This window comes from Mobula birostris, chromosome 6 (genome assembly GCF_030028105.1).
Source record: "Mobula birostris isolate sMobBir1 chromosome 6, sMobBir1.hap1, whole genome shotgun sequence".
NCBI lineage: Eukaryota > Metazoa > Chordata > Chondrichthyes > Myliobatiformes > Myliobatidae > Mobula > Mobula birostris.
This window is the reverse complement of record NC_092375.1, coordinates 181,142,481-181,159,785: the sequence shown is the minus strand read 5'-3', so window position 1 is coordinate 181,159,785 and position 17,305 is coordinate 181,142,481. Positions and strand designations below refer to the sequence as shown.

The 17,305-nt window shown below is 40.8% G+C and overlaps 1 protein-coding gene across 1 annotated transcript in view; it reads left to right on the top strand.

Annotated features, from left to right (window-relative positions):
- LOC140198770 (adenylate cyclase type 10-like) overlaps positions 1-17,305 on the top strand; it is a 124,929-nt gene that overhangs the window by 53,950 nt on the left and 53,674 nt on the right. Inside the window, exons 17-21 of the mRNA XM_072259779.1 lie at positions 196-282; positions 1,603-1,883; positions 5,848-6,062; positions 10,295-10,444; positions 15,126-15,428. Of these exons, the coding sequence (XP_072115880.1) occupies positions 196-282; positions 1,603-1,883; positions 5,848-6,062; positions 10,295-10,444; positions 15,126-15,428 (1,036 nt within the window). The remainder of the gene's footprint in view (positions 1-195; positions 283-1,602; positions 1,884-5,847; positions 6,063-10,294; positions 10,445-15,125; positions 15,429-17,305) is intronic.

The window sequence follows — 17,305 nt, the reverse complement described above, 5'->3', positions numbered from 1 at the left end:
TCAGGGTTGTATACTGCATGCATACTTTGATAATATATCTTTGAATCTTTAAACTTAGCCAGTCAGTCAAGGGAAAGAGCGAAAGAAGTATGATGCTTCTCATAGCACAGTGTCTATCCTGCATTCCATTTGGATATGAGTAATGATATCTAGGGCAGGGTTTGAATAGTACAATGTATTCATTTTGTTTTTCAGTTTCCAATTTCCGAAAGAGTCTCCCTCATGGACAGTAGGACCAAGCACAGGGCATTTCGAAATTATGTGATTGCAGTGATCAAGCAGGTAATTGCTTGACTAACTTTCAAAAACCAATGCATTTCAGGCCACGTACCAAATACACAATAAGGTTCTGAAGTACTGAGCGCTTTGGTTCCTGTCTGCTTAACAATGTTTTTGATGTAGTTAGTGCTGCTGATATGCCATGGCTAGAATCAGGCCCTGATGGTTGCTTGAAGACATTAAATATTTGAAATGATGAATCAACACATTTAGAAGGAAATGCTTATATAAGATGTTACTCTGTAATTGTAAAATTAAAGCAATATATATATATTTATATGGTGCAGGATTAGTCTCTATTGAATGAGATGTGCCAAATGATTGTCCCATTTGTTCATTCGTTATGTAGCATGTGGTATGATGTGGGCGATCTTGGTCTTGATGTGGGCATGATTGTTCTTGGCAAATTTTTCAACAGAAGTGGTTTGCCATTGCCACCTGGGCAGTGAGTTACAAGATGGGTGACATAAGCCATTATCAATACTCTTCAGAGATTGTCTGCCTGGTGTCAGTGGTCGCATAACCAGGACTTGTGATATGCATCATCTGCTCCCATGGCTTCACGCCACCCTGATCCAGGGTGGGGGGTGGGGGGGGGGGTCAGTAAGCAGGTGCTGCACCTTGTCTAGGGAGCACCTTGCACAGCCTTTGGTAGAGATGTAACTTCACCCCACCACAAAATTCTTTATCATGGTGTTTACACAGAATTATTGATTGTTTATTATACCAACTGATGTATTGTGGTCAATAATTAAAAGTAAATGAAGTAATTTAACCAAATGAGATCGCCAAAGGTTTTCTCTGTATTGTAGTCATAACTTCTAATTGATTGTTTCAGGGTGTGGACACTGCGCTGAAAGCTGTGTTTATTACCTGACTGGTCATTCTGGAGTGGATTGCCTTTTTGATATGAAAGCACATTTATAGGATTGATTATATGCAGAATCTCAGATATTGAAATGACGATAATTAAAGCTTAAAAGGATGAGTTTATGTATAACACCTTTCCCAGTATATATACACGATAATTCTGTAGGAATAATATGTAAAAATATTGTATAATCATTAAAATAAATTTTAGAGGTGCTTCAGTACCAGTAGGTAAATACTTTAGCAGATTGAGTTTTACAAACTGGCAAAACCCTGGAGATAACTGAGAAAGAGAAAGGTATATCAAAGAAATCAGATTATAATAGAGCATGCATAAAGCCTCAAATAAAATAATTTATATAGAAATCATTTGTATCTTGTTTGCAAATATTTCAACTAGAGGTAATTTTCAAATGAATCACTGATTGCCTGTTCCTGCTGTATTCTCTGTAGAATGTTACAAACGATACTGTGCTGCTGGTCATTGACCAAGTTCAATACATTGACACACCATCATGGGAGCTCATTTTGCAAATGCGTGCAGGCCTCCCTTTGTTCATGGTCATGGCGCTGAGACCATTCACAGTAGAGAAACCGCCATGCCAAGCTGCAATGATGATAATGAGAAGCAAGAAGACTTCATATGTAAAGCTTTCAGGCTTGGATCCAACTATAATCCGTCCACTAGCCTGCCAAATCTTGGGGGTCATTAGTATTCCGCGAGAGCTGGAGATGTAAGTAAGGAATCTAATGGTGATATACTGTACAAGCTGAATTAATGAAAACATCTACATGAAACTTTTTTAAAAAATTAAATAGAAGTATCAGGGCTTTCATTATATTTTGCTAATTATTGGTCCTAAAAAACGTTAGTTTCAGTTGTTAGTTGTTAACTGGTTAGCTGCCCCAAAAATTTAAAAAGTGGTCAAATATTCTGTTCAGAAATTGATTCTGATGGTACATTACGTTACGCAGTAAAGGACTCATTTAGAATGAAAAGTTGCTAAGGAAATATGCTTCAGACTATGTCGCCCAGTTTTTAGTCTCCTTCAAGTCATGATACATACACAGGTCATGCCCGATCTCCTGGCAATTTCTGGTCACTCACTCCCCAGTCACTGCTCATCCCACCCACAGTACTTTGGATGTATTTTCCTTTCACCACTATGAAAATAATTGGAATATCGTCTTTTCACCAGTTTAGAATGACTTCCACTTGCTACCTGTGAGGTGCTGCTCCCAGTCTATTTTTAACAGGATTTGTCTTTTAAGAGGAATTCTGCCTTTCCTCAATTGGAGCCACGTTTATCCATTACCATAACCATCTTGCAACTATAGTCACTATTTCCAGAATGCTCTCCCATTGATATTACTTATACATGCCCAGCTACATTCCTTAAGATTAGGCCCAAAGGTATTCCAGTGTAAGGAAGGAATTGTCTATATACTTGCTTCAATGTTTGCCTACTTTTAGCTTCTATTCTTTAGAAATTCCAAGTAGATTTACCCTGGTCTTTACCTTCCAACTCTATTGAGGGATTGCTCCATTGAGCACCTTTGTTGTTGTTCTTTCCATAACAGCCAAGATTGCTCAGTGGTCAGATAATTTAATTCCACTTCTCTTCTCCCAGGATGAGATAAGACACGGTTTAAGAGGGAAAATACCTCATATTCTGTCTTGGTAGTCTTGAACCTGATGCCATCTCTAGTTTCCAGTAACCACTCCCCTTTGTTTCTTCTCCTCAACCCCCTCCCCCCAACCTGATTTTGTTTCCCCTTCACCATTCCTCTTCAGCCGCACCTTCCTCCTCCTCCCTTTTATTTCATAGTCTACTGTCTTCTGTCAAATTCCATCTTGTTCAGATCATTGTTTCTTCCACCTATCACCTCCCAGCCTCTCACATCACTCTATCCTCCCCCTCTCAATAGGATTCACCTAATTACACCTGCCATCTCATGCCCTCTTTCTTTCCAGTCCTGATGAAGGATCTTCGCCAGAGACATTGACTGTCCTTTTCCTTCCAGAGATGGCGCCTGATGAGTCCCTCCAGCATTTTATGAGTCTCCACATTCAGTGGATAATCTTTCACTATTTCCACCTTCTGCAGCCAGGTTCCACACTGGCTGCATATCCTCTGCCTTTCTCCCTTCAGCACCTTGAAGACATTGCTCCTCTTGTGACTGCCAGGTCCATTCTTCTACCATGCTCTGCCTTGTGGTACTTTCCATGCAGCCACACTGCTTTCAGCTCTTCCTTCCCCACCATCTTGGGACCCAGACTGTGTCTCTAGATGAATTCATTTCTTCTACTTCCAGTTTGGTGCAGTATATTTCGCGATCTTGATATGAGCTACTCTGTATCAGAGGTATCAGATGGAGACTGCGTGATGGCTTTGTAGAACACCAGCATGTAGGCTATTGGAATGACCCTGAGATTCCATTCGTCTTCCTCTGATCATCCCACTCCTACTTTGATCATCTGTCTGTGGTCTCTACTGTTACACTGAGGCCCAGTGCAATTATGGGGAGTAATACCACATCTTGCAGTCTTCAAGGTTCAATTCTCCAACTTTGATAACTCACTCTTTCTTTCTGCTTCTCATCAGTTCTTTTTATTTGTGTAATCCGGCCTGTAGGACAAATTCTATAATCTTATTTTAGCAACACATTACACAGACAAGCTCAATCTGCATTATTTCAAGTGTATGTTCAAATTACATACATCTTGCAAAATATTACCTCGAGATTGATGTTTTGAATGCTTTTACAGGAAAATAAAGAAGCACAACAGAATTTATGAGAAACAATACATAAGCAATGACAAACAACGAATAGGCAAAAGAATAGAAATTGTGCAATTAAAAAAAAATTATTGGGATCAAGAGTTGCAGAGCCCTTGAAAGTGAGGCCGTAGGTTGTAGAATCAGTTCAGAGCTGTGGTGATTCAAGTTATCTGTGCCAGTTGAGGAGTCTGACGGTTGCAGGGTAATAACTGTTTCTAACCATGGTAGTGTGGGATCGAAGGCTTCTGCATCTTCTGCCCAATGGTATTAGCAAGAAGCGAACATGGCCTGGTTGGTGGAGGAATTTCTGATGGATGCTGCTTTCTTGCGGCATCACTCCATGTAAGTGTGCTCAATGGTGGGGAGAGATCTGCCCTGGTCTGGGTGTATCCACCACTTTCTGTAGACTTTATCATCCTTGGGCATTGGTGTTTCCATACCAGACCCTGATGCAGTTAGGGTACTCTCCCTTCTGCATCTAGAAAAGTTTATTAAAGTTTAACTTGTCCATGGACTTTCATTTCCACATTAAATCACCCGGTTTCAAACCATCAGGGGTATTCCTATATTCTACCTCTCCCCCCCTCCCCCTTCCCTCCAACCTTCTCCATGAACTAAAACGAATCTGTTTCCTCACTCTTCCATCTCTGACAAAAGGAACCTGATTATTTATTTATTGAGATACCATGTGGGATTGACCCTTTTGGCCGCACAACCCAGCAACCCCTGATTTAACCCTAGCCTAATCGTAGCAGAATTTACAATGACCCAATTAACCTACAAACCAGTATGTCTTTGGACTGTGGGAGGAAATAAGAGCACCCAGAGGAAACCCACACAATCATGGGGAGAACGTACAAGCTCCTTACAGACAGCACTGGGAATTAAGCTCAGGTTGCCTGCACTGTATAGTTTTGTGTTAACCACTACGCTACCGTGCTGCTCCACATGAGTAGTGAACACAGTCTGTACTTCATTCTAGTGCACCAACTTCACCGATTTATATATTTTCTGTCAAATTAGTCTATGTAATGGTCCAATTCAGGAAGCACGCACCAGTCCCCATAGAGGGATCAGAAATGGGAAGAGTGAGCAGCTTCAAATTTCTGGGCGTCAATATCGCTGCGGCTGTATCCTGCGTCCAACATGTTGATGCAGCTATAAAGAAGGCTCGACTGCAGCTATATTTCATTGGGAGTTTGAGATTTCGTATGTCACCAAAAAAACACTTTCAGATTTCCACAGATCTACCATGCTGCATCACCGTAGGGTATGGGAACGGTAGTCTACTACACAGGAGTGAAATAAGCTGCAGAGATTTGTAAACTTAGTCAGCTCCATCCTGGGCAATAGCCTCCATAGTATCCAGGACATCTTCAAGGAGCAATATCTCTAAAAGGTGGTGCCCATCATTAAGGACCCCTATCACCCAGGTCATGCCTTGTTCTCATTGCTACCATCAGGGAGGAGGTACAGAATCCTGAAGACACACAGTCAATGATTCAGGAACAGCTTCTTCCCCTCTGCCATCAGGTTTCTGAAAGGACATTGAACCAATGAACACTACCTCGCTACTTTTTAATTTCTATTTTTGCACTATTTATTTAATTAACTATTTAATATATATATATATATATATATATATATGCTTACTGTAATTCAGTTTTTTTCTCTACTATTATATGTATTGCATTGTCCTACTGCTGCAAAGCCAACAAATATCATGACATATCCCGGTGATATTAATCCTGAATCTGATTCTAAAGAAAAAATTATAGTGGAGGATTTAAGGACTGGTGATGTGCTCCATGTCCTACGGAATTTTAGAAGGACCGATAAGACTCAATAATGTCACAGATAATGAATGATGTTGTATTTGATGTAGCCATTGTCTGTCTTTATTTTCTGGTGACAGATTGCTGATGGAACGTAGCTACGGAGTGCCGTACTACTGCGAAGAAATACTCAGAAGTCTCTATAACAGTGATCTCATAATTTTGGAACCATTAGAAGAGGAGGAGGAAGATGAGAGTGATGCTGTACTTACTTACACCAGGAAGAATCGATTTCTACCACGTGATTCATCCTTCTTTCAGTCACATGAATCAAGTCAGAGAAAGGGAAAAAAAAGTAAATTCTCATGATAGAGGGATTAGAGTAATAGTACATTACAGTGCACATTGAAGCCGGCTGGGGCACTATTCCACAGCTGAATATTTGATAAAGGGTCTCAGCCTGAAATGTTGACTGTTTAGTCTTTTCCATAGATGCTGCCTGACCTGCTGAGTTCCTCCAGCATTTCGTATGTGTTTCTTTGGATTTCCAGCACCTGCAGGTTTTCTCGTGTTTGTATTTGAAGTTGCCCAGTTTAATAATGCAGAATAAAATCTTTTGAAGAGAAGCGGTGCAGTGGAATTATAACTTCTGCTGAACGGTGATTATTGGATTTGCATGAAATTTTGGGAATCCATTATGCAGATTGTGAACTTGATTGTTGGTCCTCTTCCACATTTTCAGAAACTCCTGTTGGAGACTGAAATGCCTTTAGATGAAAGAATTTTAGGCTCTGGCAGTGATTTTCAGATAAGTCAGACAATGGCTAGGTGGGAAAGGCAGCTCACACCAGGTAATAACCAGCAGGGCTATTGTGGTCTTCCCAGCTCCATTTTAAATTGTCATAGTCATACTTTATTGATCCCAGGGGAAATTGGTTTTCGTTACAGTTGCACCATAAATAATTAAATAGTAATAAAACCATAAATAATTAAATAGTAATATGTAAATTATGCCAGGAAATAAGTCCAGGACCAGTCTATTGGCTCAGGGTGTCTGACCCTCCAAGGGAGGAGTTGTAAAGTTTGATGGCCACAGGCAGGAATGAATTCCTATGATGCTCTGTGTTGCATCTTAGTGGAATGAGTCTCTGGCTGAATGTACTCCTGTTCCCAACCAGTACATTATGTAGTGGATGGGAGACATTGTCCAAGATGGCATGTAACTTGGACAGCATCCTCTTTAAATGTTAAAGTACATGTTTTTAACCTACCTTTTTGGTAATGTCTCTTGGTTACATTGCAGTCAGAAAATCCAAGTAGACCAGAGCCAAATTCTGCTCACTTTGACACAGGCTATTTCAAGGAAAGGACTTTTAGAACAGAGCGAGAGGAAGAATTGGAGGGGGTTAACACACACAAAGTACTGGAGGAGCTCAGCAGGTCAAGCAGTTTCAATAGAGGGAAATGTACTATTGTTCTGAGATGAGACCCTTCATCAGGACTGGAAAGGAAGGGGTTGGCAGTGGGGTGGGCAGAGGAGGAGGCACTGGAAGGGGTTGCTTGATGAATCATTACAAAGGGAAAGGTAGATAAGTTTGATGCTCCAGGCAAATTGGAGCCTCGAAGCAGACCTTCTAATGAAGACTGGCTTCAGTACTGTCATGGGGCTTACATATGTAGTAGAATTTAACATGTGATACTACATAGGCTTTGTATACTATCTGAAAGCTCTGAGCATGCCCATGTACATATCTGAACCCAAAGGTTTGCGTACCATTTCCTTTAAGGTTGAAAAAAAGTATTATTACCCTTGGTGTTAAAGTGGAAATAGGCTTCTCCACTTTGTGCTGTCACAATTTGATGCATTATGTGATTATTAATACCATTGTCAAAACTGTGGAGCAAAATCGGAAAACTGACTAAATGGTAAATTAATGCAGGTAATTTCTGCACAGCAAAACCTTGATAAACGAGATTATACGGAAATCAAGACAGTACAGTGGAAGTTCAGCCATGACTTTATTGTATGAACAGAGAATCTTCAAGGAGTAAAAATGTCTTTTCCTGTTCCATATTCATAGTGCTCTTTTGTATGTCAGCTGTCAAATTTCTAAATGCTGCATGTCATGTAAACTGATTATGACATGGTATACAGATTTATTTTTCTAAACTGCTAAATAGTGATATTATTAAAGATGAAGTATCAGGCTTTCCGTTTTCTTAGGTATCTTGCCAATTACTTTGCAGAAACAGACACTAAATTGACATTGTGTTTAGCACATAGTTTTGACATTAATTCCTGAAGGCCATAATTTGAATTTGCTTAATGGTGCTAAAGAACTCACTTGCAGGTTTACCACACAGGTGCTGATTATCATCAATTCTCTTGAAAGAGAGAAAAAAAGATTTGAACTTAACTTTGTATCTTGTGATGCCTGGAGTTGACCTAAAGTGTTTATCACCAGTAAATTAAACTTTGCCACTTTCATCAACTTTGCCTCTACATCCACTAGCCTTTAAATTTACTTGGTTCATCTCTGACACTTCCGTCCCTTTTCTCAATCTTTCTGTCTCTGTCTCTAGAGACAAACTGTCAACCGACATCTTGTGTAAATCTACCAATTCCCACGGTTCTCTTAACTATACCTCTTCACATCCTGTCTCCTGTAAAAATGCTATTCCCTTTTCTCAGTTCCTTCATTTCCACCTCGTCTGTTCCCAGGATGCAACTTTCCTTTCCAGGACACCAGAGATGCCCTTCTTCCTCGAAGAACAGCATTTCCCTCCTTCCACCATTGATGCTGCACTCACCCACATCTCCTCTACTACCTGAACATCTGCATTCACCCATCGTCCTATCGCCTCAACATGATAGAGTTCATCTTGTCTTTACCTACTACCCCATGAGCCTCCATATTCAACACATCATTCTCCACAACTTCCGCCGTATCAAAAGGGATCCTACCACCAAACGTATCTGTACCTCACCCCCATCTCTCTGCTTTTCACAGGGATCACTTCCTCCATGATTCCCTTGTCCATTTGTCGCTCCCCACTAATCTCCTTCCCGGCACTTATCCCTGCATGTGGCCAAAGCGCTGCACCTGCCCATTCACTTCCTTCCTCGGCCCCCCCCCCCCCACCATTCAAAGCCCCAAGTAATCCTTCCGCATAAGGCAACGCTTCACCTGTGAATCTGCCGAGGCCATTAATGGTGTCTGGTGCTCCCAATGTGGTTTCCTCTATATTGATGAGACCTGTCATAAATTGGGAGACTGCTTCATTGAGCACCTCCATTCCATCCACCATAAGTGGAACTTCTCGATGGCCAAACCTTTTCATTCTGATTCTCATTGCTGTTCCGGCATTTCGGCCCATGGCCTCCTCTTGTTCCATGATAAGGCCACCCTCAGGATGGAGGATTCCATCTTGGTAGCCTCCAACCTAATGGCATAAATATAGATATTTCCTTCTGATTTAAAAAAAAAAAAAAAATTCCTCCCCCTCCCTTCTTCTATTTCCCACTATGGCCTCTTAGCTCTCTCACCTGCCTATCACATCCCCTGAATCCACTCCTACTTCCCTTTCTCCTATGATCCACTGTCCTCTCTTATCAGATTCCTTCTTCTCTATCCCTTTACTTTTCCTACCTGCCTGGCTTAACCTATCAACTTCTAGCTGTCCTCTTTCCTCTCCCTCAATTTTTTATTCTGTTGTCTTACCCTTTCCATTCTGAAGAAGGGCCTCAGCCAGAAGCGTTGGCTGTTCATTTATTTCCATAGATGCAGCCTGATCTGCCGAGTTCCTCCAGCGTCTTGTGTGTGTAGCTTTGGATTTCCAGCATCTGCAGAAGTTCTTGTTTAAATAAAGTTTAATTGGTTCATGGGATAAGAAACAGGCAGAATGTTTATGCACTGCAAGCCCTTAGGAAGCAGAAATCAGATATTGCTGGATGTTAGTTCACCTGGAGATCATTTACATCTCAATGAAAGGACAGATTGGGTTGAAAGAATACAGCCTTTGTGGCACAATCTATCTTTGGAATTACATTGGAGTGTTAGCCTAGTCAGGGGTTCCCAACCTTTTTCTTTATGCCATAAACCAATACCATTAAGCAGTGGGTTTGTGGGCATCAGGTTGAGAATGCCTGGTAGACTCTTGTGCTCTGGATGGCCCCACAGCCTTCCATTTCAAAGGCCAAAGTACAACCTACAGAACCACAGATGACAAGAAAACAGTTGTGCTTTAACTCTATTGACCATATCCATTAACGAAGGAACTGTTCTGGTGTGTATTTTGGGATATTTCAGGGTTATAGAAGTTGTAGATGCAGCTCTGGATGTCCTGGTGAAAGAAGTGACTGCAAAAGTGATTTATGGAGATAATATTATTAAAACAATTACAGCACAGGATAGGCAAACTAAAAGACACTATTGCTCAAATAAAGAGGTGAGTTCTTGGATTCCAGAAGTGTTTTAAGGACCGCTCACAGTAAAGTGATTCGGAATCAAAGTCCAGGGGATTGAATTAATTTCTGTCTGATTAAACATTTAATTTATTTTCTGGGAATAATTTCTCAATTTAAAGGTAAATTGAAGACAAGTGGAATGGAGATACAAAAATGTCGAAAAGTGACAGCGCTGGAACACAATGCAAAGTATGATCATCAGCAGTTTATATGCATGCTTGGAGAAATGGTAAACCTGCAGGAAATTACCATTCCACTGACACTTAAAGGTTTGTCTACGATTAGTAGCTAGAAATAAAACAAGTGTTCTTATAGGTACAGATATAAAGAAAATGAGCCTGTCTTGCTTTTTGATTGCTAGGTGAAACAAAAAGTAATCCATTCCAGTATTATGAAGCAGAATTATATTCCTATTTGCTGAACTACATAAAAATTTATTAGCCTCGGCCCAGGTCACCAGAAGGCTTGCATCTGACTGGCAACTGAAAGTCTATCTTGGCTAGCAATTAAAGTTCTCTGACTTCATCGCATCCTCATCACTGAGGCCTGGCATCACTTTGTCAGCAACCTCAGAGTAGGTGGACATTGTAGAAATGACAGTTTCTTGGGAAGACCCGATTAGGGAAGTATTTGAGTAAGAAAGCCAAATACCAAAAGCTGGTTAAAGGAGTGCCAGGGACAGGAGTAGATGGCATGATGGGAGCCTTAGAGAAGTGAAGTGTAGAGGTTTTGCTATCTGGTGGCTCTGCAGAACCTACTCTTTCCTTGGCATTACGGGGGCCATTAAGATGGCTCTGGATCAAGAGGTGTGACCTATGGTCCGATACTGCTTGGACAGAAGCCCGTGCCTTATCAACTCTGGCTGGGTCGCCTGGGCAAGGGTGTCTGAGAATATTTCTTTTCTCACTGAGCACTCTAATTTGATGTTTCAAATTTTCAGTCTTTTGAGTCAGTTAAATTTTGTTGTCTTCTTGGAGATCCACTTCCTTCATTTCTCGGAAAAGATAATAGAAAACTAGATACTTCTGAAGTGCAAGCCTGCCTCAAGAACATGATAGTTCTTAATGGCAAATTATCCTCTCTGAGGATTTTGTTTCCATGCTTAAAAGATCAAAGTTCAAAGTAAAATTCATTATCAGAGTTTGTCTCCACATACACTCCTGAGATTCTTTTTCTGTGGGCATACTTAGCAAATCTATAGAACAGTAACTGTAAACAGGATCAATAGACAACAAACAGTGCAAATGCAGATATAAATAAATATCAAGCATGAAATAACAAGATAAAAGAGTCCTTGAATGAGTGTAGTTTATCCCCTTTGTTCTACAGCCTGATGATTGAAGGGTAGTAACTGTTCTTGAACCTGTTCTTGTGATGCGAGTCCTGAGACACCTGTACCTTCGACCTGATGGCAGCAGTGAGAAAAGAACATGGCCTGGGGGGCGGGGTGAGGGTCGTTGATGATGGATGCTGCTTTTCTACAGCAACGTTTCATGTAGATGCAAATGTAAATGGATACACTAGGCTAGATCCACTACCTTTTATCGGATTTTCAACTGAAAGGCATTGGAGTTCCCATACCAGGCCATAATGCAGCCAGTCAGCCCCCACCATCATCACACATCTATAGCAGTTTGCCATAGTTTTTGATGACATGCCTAATCTCCACAGAGTACTGAGGAAATAGAGATACTGTTGTGCTTTCTTCAGGATTATATTTATATGGTGGCTTAAGAGTCTCACAGTTGAGCTTACACACTTTAATTTGTGTGACTCAGTGAGTGGTATAACATTCCCAGGCTTGCGTATCTAGACAGCTAGGATGCAATATCCATAGTCAACTCTGACCAATGGAGGCCCTCACCTAGTGATAAGCATGCTTATTCCTCCAATTTTATACTCTCATCGTCATTACGTGCTATGTCATATGACGTGGGCAAGCATGGTCTGTCCATGACCGGGATTGTTCTTGGCAAATTTTCACACAGAAGTGGTTTGCCATCGTCATCTTCGGGTTAGAGTCTTTACAAGATGGGTGACCCCAGCCATTCTCAATACTTTTCAGAGGTTGTCTGCCTGTTATCAGTGGTGGCATAACCAGCTCATAGGACCATCCACCATGCTTCCATAGCTTCATGTGACCCTGACTGGGGGCTAATCAGATGCTACACCTTTCCCAAGAGTAACCTGCAGGCCAGTGGAGGGAAGGAGCTTTTATTACAGTTTTTAACATGCTGATTGTTAAAGATATTGCTTGCATCTTTATGCAAAAGTCATTACCTCACAGTTAAAGATCCTGTTTCTAATTTGAGTGCACATTTTAATTGAAAATATATAATTGAAGTATAATATATGATCTGAGTAAGTGCTGCCAAAGGGGAAGGATGGTTCCTGGCATGAATTTGTCACCAAAATGTCTTTTGTATCAATTTTTAATTTTTACTGCAACTAGATTGGTTACAGAATTAAATTTGGAGCAATTTTAGGGTGATTATAGGATTCTTCTTAATATTTTAATATTCTCCCCTTCTGCAGGTTCTTCGAAGTTCAAGGTAGACTTTATTTTCAATGTACATTTACGGTGCCTTTCAAAAGTATTTGCCCGCCTTCGAAGTTTTCATGTTTTTACAACATTGAGTCACAGGAGATTAAATTTGGCTTTTTTTTGACACTGATCAACAGAAAAGACTCTTTCATGTGAAAGTAAAAATAAATTTCTACAAATTGGTCTAAATTTTATTACAATTATTAAACACAAAATAACTGATTGCATAATTACTCACCCCCTTCAAGTCAGTATTTAGCAGATGAGCCTTTGGCGGCAAATACAGCCTCGAGTTTGTGTGAATAGCTTTGCACATCTGGACACTGCAATTTTTCCCCATCCTACTTTACAAAACTGCTCAAGCTCTGTCAGATTGCATGGAGATTGTGAGTGAACAGCCATTTTCAAGTCCAGCCATAAATTTCCAAATGGATTGAGGTCTGGACTCTGACTTGGTCACTCCAGGACATTAACCTTGTTGTTTTTAAGCCATTCCTGCGTAGCTTTGGCATTATGTTTGGGATCATTGTCTTAGTGGAAAACAAATCTTCTTCCAAGTCACAGTTCTTTTGCAGCCACCACCATGCTTCACGGTGGGGTTGGTGTGTTTTTGATGATGTACCGTGTTTGGCTTATGCCAAACATGGCATTTAGTCTGATAGCCAAAAAGCTCAACTTGGATTTCATCAGACCATAGAACCTTTGTCCATCTGACTTCAGAGTCTCCCACATGCCTTCTGGCAAACTCTAGCCAAGATTTCATGTGAATCATTTCTGCTTTTTTCAACAGTAGCTTTCTTTTTGCTACCCTCCCGTAAAGCTGTGACTGGTGAAGCACCGGGGCAACAGTTGTTGTATGTGCAGTCTCTCCCATTTCAGCCACCAAAGTTTGTAACTCCTCCAGAGTTGTCATAGATCTCTTGGTGGCCTCCCTCGCTAAGTCCCCTTCTCAGATTTTGAAGATGGCCTGCTCTAGGCAGATTACAGCTGTGACATATTCTTTCCATTTCTTGATGATCGACTAAACTGCACTCCAAGGAATATTCAGTGACTTGGAAATTTTCATTTATCCATCTCCTGATTTGTACTTTTCAATAACCTTTTCGTGGAATTGCTTGGAGTGTTCTTTTGACTTCATGGTGTAGTTTTTACGAGGATACTGACTCGCCAGCAGTTGGACCTTCCAGACACAGGTGTATTTTCACTACAATCAGCTGAAACACCTTGACTGCACACAGGTTTCAACATAGCTAGTACACCGTAACTAATTATGTGGCTTCTAAAAACAATTGGCTTCACCAGTGATGATTTAGTGCACTGTATTAAAGGGGGTGCACATTTATGCAATAAATTATTTTGTATTTTAAATTTGTAATTAATTTTTATCACCTTGTAGAGGTCTGTATTCACTTTGACATGAAAGAGTATTCTTCTGCTGATCACTGTCAAAAAAAAACCAAATTAAATCTACTGTGATTCCACGTTGTAAAACAATAAAACATGAAAACTTCGGGGGCGGGGGGGAGAGAATACTTTTTATAGACACTGTATGTCATCACGTACAATCTTGAGATTGTTTTTCCATGGGTATACTCAAAAAATCTATAAAACAGTAATTATAACAGGATCGATGAGAGATCAACCAATTTCTCAACTGGGGTTCTGCGGTACCCTAGGGTTCTGCGTGAGATTGGGATTTTAAAGAAGCATTGTTTTTTGAACTTTGAGCAACAGACGCTTGCAGTGGTGGGCAGTGACCAAGCAGCCTCATTAGCAATCTCGTTAGAGGTCTCTCTGACCAGTATGGCAGTGTGCAGTAGGACTGTTGTTACCTGATTGAATCCTCTCCCTCCTGAATTACTTCCCCTTACACGACGCCAATTGACTTATGGGAGTGAAAAAGCTCTACCAGTGTAGTAGAACATTGGATACAAATTTTCATTCTAAAGACAGTCCAAATAGGTGCGAGATGAGAGAGGAGGATTCTAGGCTGAGGCCTATGAACAATTCTGAAAAGGTTAATGAGGAAGAATTACAATCTTCTGAGTCATTTGACTGCATTACTGCAACAATAGACAGAAAAAGTCTATCTTTACAATGAAGGCTACTTATCAAGGGGTTTCACATGGACTAGCGATCCAAGTTGTCCTATTCCTTTGTGCCTAGTCTGTGGCAAGCAACTTACAAATGTAGCAATGGCTCCATCAAAACTGAAAAGAGATTTAACTACAAACCACAGCCATATGATTCATAAAAGTGCTGATTTGAAAGAGCATGGCCTGGGTGGTAAGGATCTTTGATGATGATGGTGCTTTCCTAGACAGCCATTATACAATGAAGCCATTATATTGCAGTGTATAACGCATAATTTCATAAAATTAAATGGATTTTTCTTTTTGTTACAGGTATTGCATTAGCTCAGCTTGACAGAATGAACACAACCGAACAGGTGGTTGTTAAGTGTGCGTCTATCATTGGACACACTTTCACCACTAAAATGCTTCGGTACATCTTACCTGAAGGTGCCGAGCAAAAATTGAATCAATCACTTATATCGTTGGTAAAATCACGTACATTAGAATGTGCATCAAGGATCAACAGTAGCTTTGGTGCACCAATGGGAAAAAGTGAGGAAACACATCTTGTCCAGTGTTTTTGTAATCGCGTAAAAGAGTCCGAGGACCAACTGGAAAAGGATGATGAAATAGGTAAAGTTTTGGAGAATTATAATTGTCAGTTTCTATTTAGAGCATGCCTTATGAGAATAGGTTGAGTGAACTTAGCCTTTTTTCCTTGGAGCAACAGAGGATGAGAGGTAACCTGATAGAGGTGTATAAGATGATAAGGGACATTGATCGTGTGGATAGCCAGAGGCTTTTTCCCAGGGCTGAAATGGCTAGCATGAGGGGGCATAGTTTTCAGGTGCTTGGAAGTAGGTACAGGGGGCATGTCAGAGGTAAGTAGTGGGTATGTGGAATGCACTGCCAGTGACGGTGGTAGAGACGGATACAATAGGGCCTTTTAAGAGACTCTTAGATAGGTACATGGAGCTTAGAAAAATAGAGGGCTATGCGGTAGGGTAGGGTAATTCTAGGCAGCTTCTAGAGCACAACATTGTGGGCCGAAGGGCCTGTAATGTGCTGTAGATTTCTGTGTTCTATGTTTTATGTTCTAATTGTAAAGCTCTTATCTGGTATCCAGAATGAACCTTCTGACTTTTATTTTATTGAAATGCAGTGAGGAATAGGCCCTTTGAATCACTCTACCCAGCAATCCCCTAGCCTAATCAAGTGATAATTTACAATGACCAATTAGCCTACCAACTAGTATGTCTTTGGACTTTAGGAGGAAACCGCAGCACCTGGAGGAAACCCACACTGTCATGGGGAAAACGTACAAACTCCTTACATAGAGTGGCGGGAATTGAACCATGATCGTCTGTACTGTAAAATGTTGTGCTAACCACTACGCTACGTGCCACCCAGCTTTTAAGGCTGCATATGTTAGCCAAACCACAAATGTTTCTTGAATGGAAAGGAAAATCATGTTCTTTAATGCCCAAAGGTAAAGTAATCTAAGGGATCACTTGGCAATATTTGATCTGGCATTTAAAAGTTTGGCATGAGGATATTATTTTAAACATTGTGATTGGAGCTTTATAATAGTGAATAGAAGAACCATTGCCTTAAGCATGTCGACATGTACATCCTCACTTCTAATCTCATGATGGAAGCAAGGTCATTTTCTTGTGGGCATACTCAATAAATCCAGTAACCATGATAGAATTTATGGAAGACTGTACCAAAGGGCAAACCACCAGTGTGCAAAAGGCAACAAACAAAAAGAAAGAAGGAAATAATAATAATTTAATAAGAAGCAATAAATATCGAGAACATGAGATGAGGAGTCCTTGAGGTGAGTGCGTAGGTTGTAGAAACTGTTTAACTGATCGGGCAAGTGAAGCTGGGTGACGTTATCCCCTCTGGTTCAGGAGTCTGATGGTTGAGGGTTAATAACTGTTCCTGACCTGATGGTGTGAGGTCTGATGCTCCCCTACCTTCTTCCAGATGGCAGCAGCTAAAAGAAAACATGACCTGGATGGTGGGAGTCCCTGATGATGGATGCTGCTTTCTTGTGACAACACTCTGTGCCGATGTGCTCAATGGTGGGGAGGGCTTTACTTGTGATGGACTGGGCCATATCCACAGTTTGTAGGATTTTCTGTTTAAAGGCATTGGTGTTTCTGTACCTGGCTGTGATGCAACCAGTCAATATACTCTTCACCACACATCTGTAAAAGTTAGTCAAAGTTTTAGGCGTCATGCCAAATCTTAGCAAACTTCTAAGGAAGTTGAGGCGCTGCTATGCGTTCATCATAATCACACTTGCCTGCTGGGCCCAGGACAGGTCCTTTGAAATGATAACACTGAGGAATTTAGATTTGCTGACCTTCTTCGCTTCTGATCCCCTGATGTAGACTGGCTCATAGACCTCCAACTTGGGTGTTTTATTATTGAATTAAAAGAATGCTGAGCCTTGCTATCGATGTACAGTAAGTGAAATAGTATGCCACTCGATAGTAGAT